Consider the following 13,539-nt stretch of genomic DNA (forward strand, 5'->3'; position numbering starts at 1 on the left):
TCCCAGGATCGGCCAGAAAAGGAGGAGATTGTCCCCCGGGATCATCAGGTGGATGAGGTGAGATTTCTACAGATCCTCTATAGATTGATGTAATGAAGCTTCTACTAATCCCCTCCGCCCGCCGTGCACTGGAGGCTCCAGCTTTGGTCAGTTACAGTAGTGTTGAGTCCAGTATGACTGACCGGATTATTCACTGTTTTTGGTATAAATTATAGTATCACATGTCAATCAATTTACCAGTTGGTGGAGTAGATTCTTAGAAACCCCCCATGATCTGCAGGTTTTTGTGTATTTGAATTATTAATTTAAAGTGAGGATGTTCAGAATAATCGCAGTGTGGAGCTACATTAGTGCGGTCAGTCATTCTGTAAAGAAACTGGTGTGAATCAGGTGGCCCTTATTTATGGGTGAAGTCGGCACATGTTGTACATGCATTTCTCCTTGAAAGCCTGAGAAATATGGGTCGTATACGTCAACATTTTTTTTAGGCTACTCTGTGCTGTATTGTCATCTAAAACATCCCTGCATTTTTTTTTGTTTCTAACTTTTGTTCCTCTTGAATTATCACTTTAAGGCTGCTTTACACGTAGTGACATCGCTAGCGATGTCTCTCGTGAAAGCACCCGCCCCCGTCATTTGTGCGTCACGGGCAAATCGCTGCCCGTGGCGCACAATATATCGCTAACACTCGTTACACGTACTTGCCTTCCTAGCGACGTCGCTGTGGGTAGCGAACAACCTCTTCGTTAAGGGGGAGGTTCGTGTACCGTCACAGCATCATCACACAGCGGCCGACCAATAGAAGCGGAGGGGCGGAGAGCAGCCGCATTAACGACACGCTCACCTCGTTGCCGGAGGACGCAGGTAAGCTGTTGTTCGTCATTCCTGGGGTGTCACACGTAGCGATGTGTGCTGCCTCAGGAACGGCGAACAACCTGCGTCCACAACGACCAACGAGATTTTGATAATGAACAACATATCAACGATGTGGTATTTTTAATCGTTAACACTCGCTCGGAGCAGTTACACACAACAACATCGCTAACAACGCCAGATGTGCGTCACGAATTCCGTGACCCCAACGACATCTCGTTAGCGATGTCGTTGCGTGTAAATGGGGCTTTATTCTCTGCAGCTCAAGCAAACTTGACATCTTCCTGTGCTTGACTGCCAAACTCACAGTCACAGCTGGCACCGCCCCGCCTCACTGTCCAGCCCCTCCCTCTGCACACTCATTGGCTGTCAGTACTCTGCCCATCACTCCAGCATTGGAAGTAGCAGCATCTCATATGTGACAGCACAACCACCTCACATCACATCCACAATGGTGACAGATAGAGTTGTTACATGTTCTTCACCCCTTTTAGATAAATGAATACTGTATAATGAAGACTATATATAGCACCCAATGTGAGTCTATAGTAGATATGTGTGGATGGTGTGTGTGTATTATACATACATACACACACACACACACACACGAAAAGCCGAGTTTTTCAGCCCATTTTTTATGCTGAAAACGCCCCCCTCGGTTTATACTCCAGTGAGGGTCCCACAAAAAATTATTCTCACCTGTCCTCTGTTCCCACGGTGTTCTCTTACCTGCTTTTTGCTGACTGCAGGCACATAGACCCCTCAGTGATCGCAGCCAGAGCAGGGGCCACCACTGTTGTTGTCAGCGCTCTACTTCACTTGAATGATTTGCTGCGCCACAAAGCATTTAACTGAAGTAAAGCGCAGACAACAACAGTGGTGGCCCTATGTGTTTGCGGTCCACAAGAAGCAGGTAAGAGGCCACCTTGGGAACGGAGGACAGGTGAGAATAATTTTTTGTGTGTGTGAACAACAGTATAATAGGGAACAAGAAAGGGACCGGAATTACTAACGGATGGGCACATTACTACAAAGGACAAGATGGGCACATTACTAGACGGGACAATTTTGGCACATTACCACAGGGAACAATATGCGTACTACACTACAGGGAACAATATGAGCACTTTACTACAGGGGAGAATATGGGCACATTACTACAAAGGACAATATGGACACATTGGCACATTACTGCAGGAGACAGTATGGGCACATTACTGCAGGGGACAATATGAGCACATTACTACAGGGGACAATATGGGCACATTACTACAAAGGACAATATGGGCACATTAATACAGGGGACAGTATGAGCACATTACTACAGGGGACAGTATGGGCACATTACTACAAGGACAAGATGGGTACATTACTACAGGGGACAATATGGGCACATTACTAAAGGGACAATTAACGCACATTACTAAAGGGGACAATAGGGGCACATTACTACATGGGCCAATAGGGGCACATTACTACAGGGGACAATATGGGCACATTACTAAAGGGACAATTAACGCACATTACTAAAGGGGACAATAGGGGCACATTACTACATGGGCCAATAGGGGCACATTACTACAGGAGACAAGATGGGCACATTACTGCAGGGGACAATATGGGCACATTACTGCAGGGGACAATATGGGCACATTACTGCAGGGGACAATATGGGCACATTACTGCAGGGGACAATATGGGCACATTACTGCAGGGGACAATATGGGCACATTACTGCAGGGGACAATATGGGCACATTACTACATGGGCCAATAGGGGCACATTACTACAGGAGACAAGATGGGCACATTACTGCAGGGGACAATATGGGCACATTACTGCAGGGGATAATACGGGCACATTACTGCAGGGGACAATATGGGCACATTACTGCAGGGGACAATATGGGCACATTACTGCAGGGGACAATATGGGCACATTACTGCAGGGGACAATATGGGCACATTACTAAAGGGACAATATATGCACATTACTAAAGGGGACAGTATGGGCACATTACTATAAGGACAAGATGGGCACATTACTATAAGGACAAGATGGGCACATTACTACAGGGGACAAGATGGGTACAATACTACAGGGAACAATATGGGCACATTGCTACAGGGGACAATATGGGCACAAAAAATGTAGTAATGTGCCCATCCTTGCCATCCTATAGTAATGTGCCCCATCCTTGTCCCTATCCTGTAATAATGTGTCCATCCTGTAGTATTGTGCCCATTCTTGTGCCTCATTCTGTAGTAATCTCTCCTTTCCTGGTCCACGTCTATCAATTCTCCATGCAGTCCTTCCCCAGCAAAATCTGTGAGAAATCCAAAATGCTGTGCGTACCCTGCGTTTTTTTTTTCTCTACAGGTTTAGCTGCAGAATTTCTGCAGCAACAAGAAGCAGCATGTCAGTTCTTTTCCGCAGGTACCTGCGGTTTTGCCATTAAATAATTGTAAAAACTGCAGGGACACAACCATGGAAAATACGCAACAAAACCGCATGCAAATTTTGGGTGCATTTTTTTTGCCGCAGGTGTGGAATTCTGCCAGCGGGTGCATGTTTTCCCAGTGCGCACAGACCCTTATGAAGATTTTGGCTTAACTCATGTTTTTTAACACACTGCTATTATTTTGAACACAACTGTAAATGATTTCTGAGTTTATATAAGACTAGCTGTAGTACCCGGGTGTTGCCCGGGATAGTGACTGTCTCTCTGTCTCTCTCCCAGTCTCTGTCTGTGTGTCGCTGTCTGTCTCTCTGTCTGTGTATATGTCTCTGTCTGTCTGTTTCTATCTCTCTGTCTGTATTTGTATCAGTCTATCTGCCGCCATCTCTGTGTCTGTCTGTCTCTCTCTGTCTGTCTCTATGTGTGTGTCTGTCTCTCTCTTTCCCCGTCTGTCTTTGTCTGTCTCTCTCTGTGCCCGTCTCTCTCTGTGCCCGTCTCTCTCTATCTGTCTCACCACTGACATCTTATTACCTCACACATAAGCTTCTTATACTAACAGTTTATTTTGTTCCTATAGCAACCACTGACAGTTGCTATTAATAGCCTGCAGTTCCCACCTATTCAGTTTAATAGAGGCAGGAGTTTTGAGAGTAACTGTAAAGCGCGGGGTTCAATTTTCACGTCAAAACATAGTCTACGATGCTCCCTGGGTCACATGGGGCGTCTGTGCAAAATTTCATGATTGTAAATGCGACGGTGCAGATTCCCTTAGCGGAGACACACACACATACACACACACATACATACATACATACATATATACATACATACATATATACATACACTGAGCTTTATATATTAGATTGCTTTGAGCTTTCTGCTATTTGGAAATTGAGAATTAAAATGGATAAACATAAAGTTCTTTATTGTAGATGGAAATGACAGATAACAGCACAATGTCAATCAGCTGCTTCTAAGATAGAATATTATCGTGGATTGTAAGAGTCATACATTCACACATTATTTACATAGACTGTAATTGGGTTTCATAAAATATTACTGAAAAAAGTTGCACAAATCTATTTATTTTTTTTACACTGCTCTCACCAAAAGCTAAAAAAGCACCAAGAAAGTATTCATAATCTGCAACGAGGTGGAAGGCGAGCTCCTGCTGGGTCCAAAAGGGGGAGAGATGAGAATCCAGCAGGAAAGCTACCTATACCAATGAATAATGACAGCAGCAACAATAGAAAGTCAGGGAGCATTCTGTGCAGCCAAATGCTGTGATCTTCTATTGCCAGAGACCACATGACTGTCTGTCACCCGTGACAGAAACCCTGCATCTAGGGAACGGGGAGATGGTGACCCATGACCAAACCTACCACTGGTCCTCTAGATAGGTTCTGCACCTATGCGCCGAGCTAGATACCTGACCCTAGGATGACACTAGAGCTGGTCCTTAGATAGGGAACAGGTGGGATGAGCTCTTTGTCAACCCCACTAAACACTAAAGAAGACACAGCAGCACACACACGGGGAAAGTGCATGAACAAGTTATCTCCAGATGCCTCAGACAAAAGTTCAGCAAAGAGCCGCAACAATCCTACAGATGAGTGCAAGCCACTTGCTTGCATCCAGAGCTTGTGAAGGAACTGAATATCACCAGCACAAATCCAGGGAAAATGAGAGTATTTACACCCAAGGGGAAATACAGATGATTAGCAGCTGAGGGGAAGAGGAGCTCTGCAGGGTCCTAAAGGCAAAAGGATGTAAACTCAACAGAGGAGATACCTAGTACACTGAATACTGACAGCAGGAATAATAGAAAGTCACGGAGCATATTGCGCAGACAATCGCTGTGACCTATTGACGGATACCACAGGACAAACCTGCCTGAACCACGGACAGCATGAAGCAGTCTCTGATGGCAGAGTTTCAGAGCAAACATACTTTGAAAAGGCGTCGGGACAATGTGACTTACGATGACTAGTCTGAAGCGGCTTCTGCCCCCCTTATCCCCACCCCCTCTCCCGCGGCTCCCCATGACTGACAAGTGTTTGTGCGCACAGGCAGTGACCTCTCAGTCATGGGGGACCGAGGTGGGCAGACGGCGCCAAAGACTGACCTTGGGCAGCCAAAATTCTTAAAAATAAATTGGAATATAAATTGATGTCGCTGAATGCGTGAATATCCAAACTTATAAAACGCCAATATATTTTTCCTATACAGTAAACACCTAAATGGGGGGAAAAAAAAATCAAAACACTAGAATGATAACCTCACTTCCCCCCAACCCCCCCCCAAAAAAATGCATTTCAATAAAGACATCAGCTCTTTGAAAAAGAAGACAAACTCCCACACAACTCTGACAAGGAAAAACTGAAAAGTTAATGGACTCAGAAATTGTCAACACAAAATTACATTTGTATATACAGTATATATAGGTGTATGTGTTGATGATAATATATGGGGAGGATTGTGGGGGCCATGAAAGTGATACCGTCCTGTGTGGGAGCATTATTGGCTTCACTAGTAGTAAGGACATCTTAGGCTAGAGGATTACAAATCGGCAAAAACATTTTTTTGTCTCGTCTTTGCTATAAACTGTGCTTTTGAAATGCAATTAATCTCTGATTCCTTAGTTCCTTATGTGCTGGTTCTATTTTTTTGTGAGAGAATACAAGCCATTATTTTATAATAGAAACCATCTTGTGTTATAACTGAATGATGTCATAGGGCTCAGCTAACACTGATGGGCGGGGAAGTTTCACATTTCTACACACACCCCTGCGGCTCTTATTGGTACATGGTCATTTCTTTGTTTGAGGTACTATATAAGTTGGTCACATGATGTAATAAAGCAGAAACTTTCAGTACACCATAGATGGTGTGTGCTGTAGTGATTTCTCCAAGCACTTTTAAAACAAATCTTATTACTTTGGAGTTCCAATGGCATAGAAGCAGAATATTTCACTCACATTTTCTTCTCTTTACTAGACGCTGGTCCTTTCCATCAGCGGCCCCCCGAGGATGGAGCAGGACAGAGACCACATGGCGACTCGGATATTAGACCTCACCCTGGAGATAATCTCCTGGATCACTGGAGAGGTGAGAGCTTCACATCTCATCCCTCTGATCTCTAGGAATAAAGCAGGGAAATGACGGGGAAGGTGGAGGATTCTCAGCCTCTGTGTAGTGACCGGCGTCTCCCCATACACAGGATCACACAGTAGTGAAGACGTCGTCTGGGGAGTGTGTGACCCCCCGTGTGTCAGGAGGACGGAGCAGGACCCCGAGTGCCATCACCGAGCCTCCACCTCATTCACTGATACATGAGCAGAAGATCCTAGAACTGACCCACAGGATCACTGAGCTGCTGAGCGGAGAGGTGAGCGCTGCCGGGAATGCTGGGACATTATACAATACCGCTGCCGGGGGAGGGGTCTGCTAATGACGGCTCATTGTGTGTGTTAGGTCCCTATAAGGTGTCAGGATGTCACCATCTATCTCTCCATGGAGGAGTGGGAGTATCTAGAAGGACACAAGGATCTGTACAAGGAAGTCATGATGGAGGATCCCCCGTCCATCACATCTCCGGGTAAGAGGAGAGCGTCCTGGGCTGTAGAGGAGAGGACAGGGCTGAGAGTCGTCTAGATTCCCCATCATCTGCTCATCACATACAGACAATGTATTTATCACTGCCATTATTTCTTACAGTTGGTTAGGAAGTTCAGAAAAATGTCTTCCGTGTGGTCATTATTATTGTTGACAATTACCTGTCGGTTGTTTTTTATTACAATAGAGGCAATCGTTCACCAATAAGAATTATACACTTTCTTTTTTGTAGAGATCCGATGAGCCAATCATGAGAAATGTAGCACACGCCAGAATTAATGTTTATGATGGTGAAAGGGACAGGAAGGCTAGGCAGACAGAGAGGGGAGGCAATAGATAGCAAGACCCGACCCACATATTCCCTTACTGTTGCACCTGTCAATCAAATAGCAGTGCATTGCTGGAACTTTACTTGCACATATTTCTGAAATAAAACATCCAATCTCAGAACAAAAATTATGGTTAGATTCAACATCCTAGCGCAAGTATAGCACTGGCTTTACTTTATATATGAAAATCCTGCTGGGTAGTTCCCTTTAATGGAATGGTCTACTATCTTTTTTTTTGCACGTGAATTTTACTTTGGCTAGGTAATTTATTTAAGAAACAAAACACACTTTTTTTGTTTTGTGTTTTTTTTCCCTAGATGAAACCTGCATGACCGGCTCCAGTGGACATCAACCTTTATTTTCTGGTTCTGAAGCAGAAGATAACAATACCACACAAACTATTACTTTAATTCCCATTGTATTATTAGTCCTTCCCACCATAGACCTGTCCACCGCTAATGCTGGCCACAAGAAGACTTCATCTAATCAATCACTGACTGGCAAACAAATACCTGGAAAACCTGTTAAAAAGGAATCTAATAATACTGTGGTCGAAAAAATTCACAAAGATCAAATACCATTTTCATGTTCTATATGTGGGGAATCCTTTATGGGGGAAATTAATTTAGTAAGACATCAGATAATTCACATAGAAGAGAAACCGTGGCCATGGCTTCGTAAGAAACCAAATCCTATGGATTATCCAAGAAGTGAAACGGGAGAGAGACTATTTTCATGTTCTGAATGTGGAAAGTCTTTTAGCAAAAATGCTAAACTTGCTGATCATCTACGAACTCACACGGGGGAGAAGCCGTTTCCCTGTTCTGAATGTGGGAAATGTTTTAGGAACAAATCTGGTCTTATCAAACATCAGAGAATTCACACAGGGGAGAAACCGTTTTTATGTCCTGAATGTGGAAAGTATTTCAGTTGGAAATCATGTCTTGAGGACCATCTAAGAAGTCACAGGGGAGAAAAGCCATTTTCATGTTCAGAATGTGGGAAATGTTTTAGCCAGCAATCCAGTGTTAGAGCACATCAGAGAATTCACACAGGGGAGAAGCCGTTTTCATGTCCTGAATGTGGGAGGTATTTCAGTCGGAAATCAAGTCTTGCTGTACATCTAAAAACTCACAGGGTGGAAAAGCCATTTTCATGTTCAGAATGTGGGAAATGTTTTAGCGAGAATTTAGATTTTGTTCATCATCAAAGTATTCACTCAGGGGAGAAGCCATTTTCATGTTCAGCAAGTGATGGATATTTAAGTGACAAATTTGGTTTTGTTAAACATCAGAGAACTCACTCAGAGGAGAAGCCATTTTTATGTTTTGAATGTGGGAAGGATTTCAATCAGAAATCAAACCTTGAGGACCATCTAAGAACTCACACAGGGGAAAAGCCATTTTCATGTTCAGAATGTGGGAAATGCTTTAATAAGCAATCTAATCTTAAATTACATCAGAAAACTCACACAGGAGAGAAGCCGTTTTCATGTCCTGAATGTGGGGGGTGTTTTAGTCGGAAATCAAGTCTTTTTGACCACCTAAAAATACACACTGGGGAGAAGCCATTTGCATGTCCACAATGTGGGAAATTGTATAGCAAGAAATCAGATCTTGTTAGGCATCAGAGATTTCATTTTATCAAGAAGTCTGTTTAATGGTCAGCTCTATAACGCTACCCTTGGGGACTCATGTCAGGGTAGTAATAAGTAGAACAAAGTCTTCAGGGGACCTTTTACCAAACTATTATGAGGCTCTGATTGTGTGGGAATGCTCAGGAGCAGGATTGAGCTTATAAAGGACTCGTTGACTATAAACAAAATGCAGTAAGTGGAAATGATGTAGAACCTGAGATGAGGACATACATTCATCGCTCTATCGGGAATAGTTCTACACGATAATCAGGTATTGTGCATCTGCCCTGTTCATTAGAATTAGAAAAGGACAGTTGTACAATACTTGCTGATCGCATACACATCTCGGCAGGTGTCAGATTTCACATTCATTTGAGGCTTTGACAAGAGCTAAGTTACCAGAACTAGGGACCATCCATGAGTTCACCTTGTCGAAGGTGGATGGCTTATACACTTTTTGATCAAAAACATACATTATAATATTATTACACATGTAAAAATGTATGTATTAACTAACTGCAGTGTGCTGATGCATTCTCGTATTGTATATGTCTTTAACCCTTTATTGAAACAGACAATTTTTTATTTTGGTGCTTTGGATTTCCCTCTTTTTCCAAGTGCAATAAGTTTGACATAGTCGTGCGAGGGATTTTTTTTTTATATGGAACAAGTTGTAGTTTTATGTAGCAAAAATAATCTGTCAACATATTTCTTTAGTGCAGTATAATTAAAAGATACAAAAAAAATCGATGGATTTTTCTTATTATTTTAATGGTTTAAAAAAATTCTGAACTTTTGTAGAAAAATAAATAGAATGGTTTACAGTGGCATGTTCCAAGATCCATTTCTTTTTCATATTTTGAATGATGGAGCTGTGTGAGGTTTTGTTTTTTTTTTGTGCTGAGCTGTAGTTTTTATTGGTATTTTGGAGGATAAGTGAGAATTAGCCACGTGCAAGAAACAGTGAGCGCAAAAAAGGAACTTGCCGCTGGGCCATTTAGGGTCACAATTCACATGATTTAAAGTTGAGTGCAGCTAGTGTAAGGGGCACTTTGCACACTACGACATTGCAGGTGCGATGTCAGTGGGGTCAAATTGAAAGTGACGCACATCCGGCGTCGCAGGCGATATCGTAGTGTGTAAATCCTTTATGATACGATTAACGAGCGCAAAAGCGTCGTAATCGTATCATTGGTGTAGCCTCGGTCATTTCCATGAATTTGGAAATACCGATGTTACGATGTTGTTCCTGCGGCAGCACACATCGCTGTGTATGAAGCCGCAGGAGCGAGGAACATCTCCTACCTGCGTCCTGCGGCTCACGCCAGCTATGCGGAAGGAAGGAGGTGGGCGGGATGTTTACGTCCCGCTCATCTCCGCCCCTCCGCTTCTATTGACTGCCTGCCGTGTGACGTCGCTATGACGCCGCACGACCCGCCACCACTTAATAAGGAGGCGGTTCGCCGGCCAGAGCGACGTCGCAGGGCAGGTGAGTGCATGTGATGATAATGTCACCATGATATCGCAGCTGCGACGGGGGCGGGGACTATCGCGCACGGCATCGCAGCATCGGCTTGCGATGTCGTAGTGTGCAAAGTACCCCTAATAGAAGAATAAAGATTGTCAGAACATGCTCAGACTCATAACATTTACTTATAAGTGTCACGGGTGTATCAAACTTGACAGACAGTCCCGTGGTGTCCGGCTGTAGAAGGTTGCAGCCTTTGGCTATACAAACTGCTCCCTAATATTTTCTTCTTCTCTTCTTGAGGTTAATCTCTTTCCCTTTAGGACCCTGCTGATTTCCTCACTTTTCAGTTGTTAATCATCAGCACTTCTCTTGGAGTCCTTAAATACTCTCATTCCCCCTTGATCTTTGCTGGTGATAGTTAAAAACCTATACATGCCTTAGATGCAAGCAGTCAGCTTGTATCCATCTGAAGAAACATTGTTGTTCTTTGCTGTACCTCTCCCTGAGTCATCCTGGAGATAAGTTGTTCATGTGCTTTCCCCTGTGTGTGCTCCCTGTGTCTTCTTTAGAGCTTAGTGGAGTTGACTCATTCCATCCATTACTTACCTAGGACCCAGTTATAGGGTTAGCCAGGGCCAGGTATCCTGCTCAGTGCATAGGTGCGGAACCTATCTAGGGTGGTCAGGGGAAACAGGGGCCAGCTGAAGATTTGGTCAAAGGTCACCATCTCCCCCCTTCCCTAGACACAGGATTTCCCTTCCCTTATCTGTCGCGATAGCCATGCCTTCCCCGTACCTAGCGTGACCATAAGGATTCACATGGTATGAAATATTACTAACTCTATATGGCACCACCCTGATGATAGACCATACCGTAAATGTCTTTGTAAAAAAGAGCAATCATCATAGCTTTCCAGGTTTATGGAAAAACACTCCAGTATTAACAACAATCCAAACGATAGGCGTCACTCTCATCTTCTTATATAAAAAACACCAAAAATGGTTGAACACAAAAGTTAAAAAGGCAGGAAAGAAATATCCACTGCACTCCCAGGCAACATGTTTGGCATTGACAAAGGCTTGACAAAGGACCATACAGGTCTAAAACAGCTATGGACTTTCTATGTGATGTGTCACTTGATAGTTTAAAGTGTGTGTCCAAATCTGTAGCTACTGCAAACTCTGCAAGAAGAGCTCTATGGATCATACAATGGTCTGGTGATGTTCCGTCAAAGATTTATTTTTGTAATTTGCCTTTTCAATCATCAACTTTGTTTAGGTACCAATTGGAGGACATATTGAAAGTCCTGAAGGAGAATAAGGCCATGTCTTTCCCTCAATCCAAAATGTCTGTGAGATCCTTTCGGCCTCAGAAGAGAAGGTCCCACAAAGTCAGAAATAGGCTTATGGAAAAAGATAGTACAGGCCAAAGTCAGAGTGCGATTGTACCAAAAAGAAGTCATGCTTTCGTAAGGATACAACCTTGTGATGCACCCTAAAAACGCATCTTTTTAGGGCGGCCTCTTCACACTCCTTAGCCGAACTAAATTCACATAGTCCTTCCACAACTTCTCAGAACATAACCCCACGTCAAACTCCATGGCACCCAAATGTATCTCAAGTTTCTGGCCAACTGGTCCAGGAAGCCATTATCTATCCCCCATTTCCTTGAGACGGCTGGATTGTCATTGTAAATAAGCACTTGTACCTTCCCCCCATCTCATTGTAGATTGTAAGCTCTCACGAGCAGGGTTGTCTTTTTTTTTTTCCCCCTCTAAATTTTGTATTTTCTATAACTGTTACTTGTTTGTATATGATCCTCCTGAATTGTAAAGCGCTGCGGAATATGTTGGCGCTATAGAAATAAAGATTATTATTATTATAGTTGTTTTTCAGGAGTAGGAGGAAGATTATCCAGCTTCGATTCAGATTGGGTACAAACTTCCTCAGATACCTGGGGCCTGTTGGTGATCAAAATAGGTTATTCTTTAGAGTAAAAGAATTTCCTCCCAACCGTTTTCTGGTAAATTAAAACCAAAATGCAGTAGTATGGTACCTGGTGCAATAATTTCTGTAAAATGGGCACTAGAAAAAGTTCCGCCGCAGCAGGAAGGAGTGAGCGTATACTCTATTATATTTCCAAACCTAGGGGAAAGTGGTGGTGGTCTGGTGATAGATCTTACCTACCTAAATGGTTTCCTAGAGAAGAAATTCAGCATGGAGACTATCCGATCAATATTGTCGATTCCTCAGAAAGGCGATATTCTATCAACCATAGATCTTCAGGATGCATATCTGCATGTCCCAATTCTCCCAGCACATCAGAGATTTCTTCACATAGCCGTCCTCTGGAGTTTACAAGTGTACCATTTTCAGTTTACCTGCTTTCCGTTTGGGATCTCGGTGGCCCCAAGGGTCTTTACCAAGATAACAGTGGTACTCGTAGCAGCACTCAGACTGCAAGGAATATACAGTGCCTACAAGTAGTATTCAACCCCCTGCAGATTTAGCAGGTTTGATAAGATGCAAATAAGTTAGAGCCTGCAAACTTCAAACGAGCAGGATTTATTAACAGATGCATAAATCTTACAAACCAACAAGTTATGTTGCTCAGTTATATTTTAATAAATTTTCAACATAAAAGTGTGGGTCAATTATTATTCAACCCCTAGGTTTAATATTTTGTGGAATACCCCTTGTTTGCAATTACAGCTAATAATCGTCTTTTATAAGACCTGATCAGGCCGGCACAGGTCTCTGGAGTTATCTTGGCCCACTCCTCCATGCAGATCTTCTCCAAGTTATCTAGGTTCTTTGGGTGTCTCATGTGGACTTTAATCTTGAGCTCCTTCCACAAGTTTTCAATTGGGTTAAGGTCAGGAGACTGACTAGGCCACTGCAACACCTTGATTTTTTCCCTCTTGAACCAGGCCTTGGTTTTCTTGGCTGTGTGCTTTGGGTCGTTGTCTTGTTGGAAGATGAAATGACGACCCATCTTAAGATCCTTGATGGAGGAGCGGAGGTTCTTGGCCAAAATCTCCAGGTAGGCCGTGCTATCCATCTTCCCATGGATGCGGACCAGATGGCCAGGCCCCTTGGCTGAGAAACAGGCCCACAGCATGATGCTGCCACCACCATGCTTGACTGTAGGGATGGTA

General features: G+C 43.4%; 1 protein-coding gene across 1 annotated transcript in view; it reads left to right on the forward strand.

Annotated features, from left to right (window-relative positions):
• LOC142297144 (uncharacterized) overlaps positions 1-13,539 on the forward strand; it is an 87,576-nt gene that overhangs the window by 30,106 nt on the left and 43,931 nt on the right. The window contains exons 3-7 of the mRNA XM_075341419.1: positions 6,329-6,439; positions 6,552-6,719; positions 6,806-6,929; positions 7,593-8,925; positions 11,661-11,850. Of these exons, the coding sequence (XP_075197534.1) occupies positions 6,329-6,439; positions 6,552-6,719; positions 6,806-6,929; positions 7,593-8,925; positions 11,661-11,850 (1,926 nt within the window). The remainder of the gene's footprint in view (positions 1-6,328; positions 6,440-6,551; positions 6,720-6,805; positions 6,930-7,592; positions 8,926-11,660; positions 11,851-13,539) is intronic.

Source organism: Anomaloglossus baeobatrachus, chromosome 3 (assembly GCF_048569485.1).
Source record: "Anomaloglossus baeobatrachus isolate aAnoBae1 chromosome 3, aAnoBae1.hap1, whole genome shotgun sequence".
Taxonomy (NCBI): Eukaryota; Metazoa; Chordata; class Amphibia; order Anura; family Aromobatidae; genus Anomaloglossus; species Anomaloglossus baeobatrachus.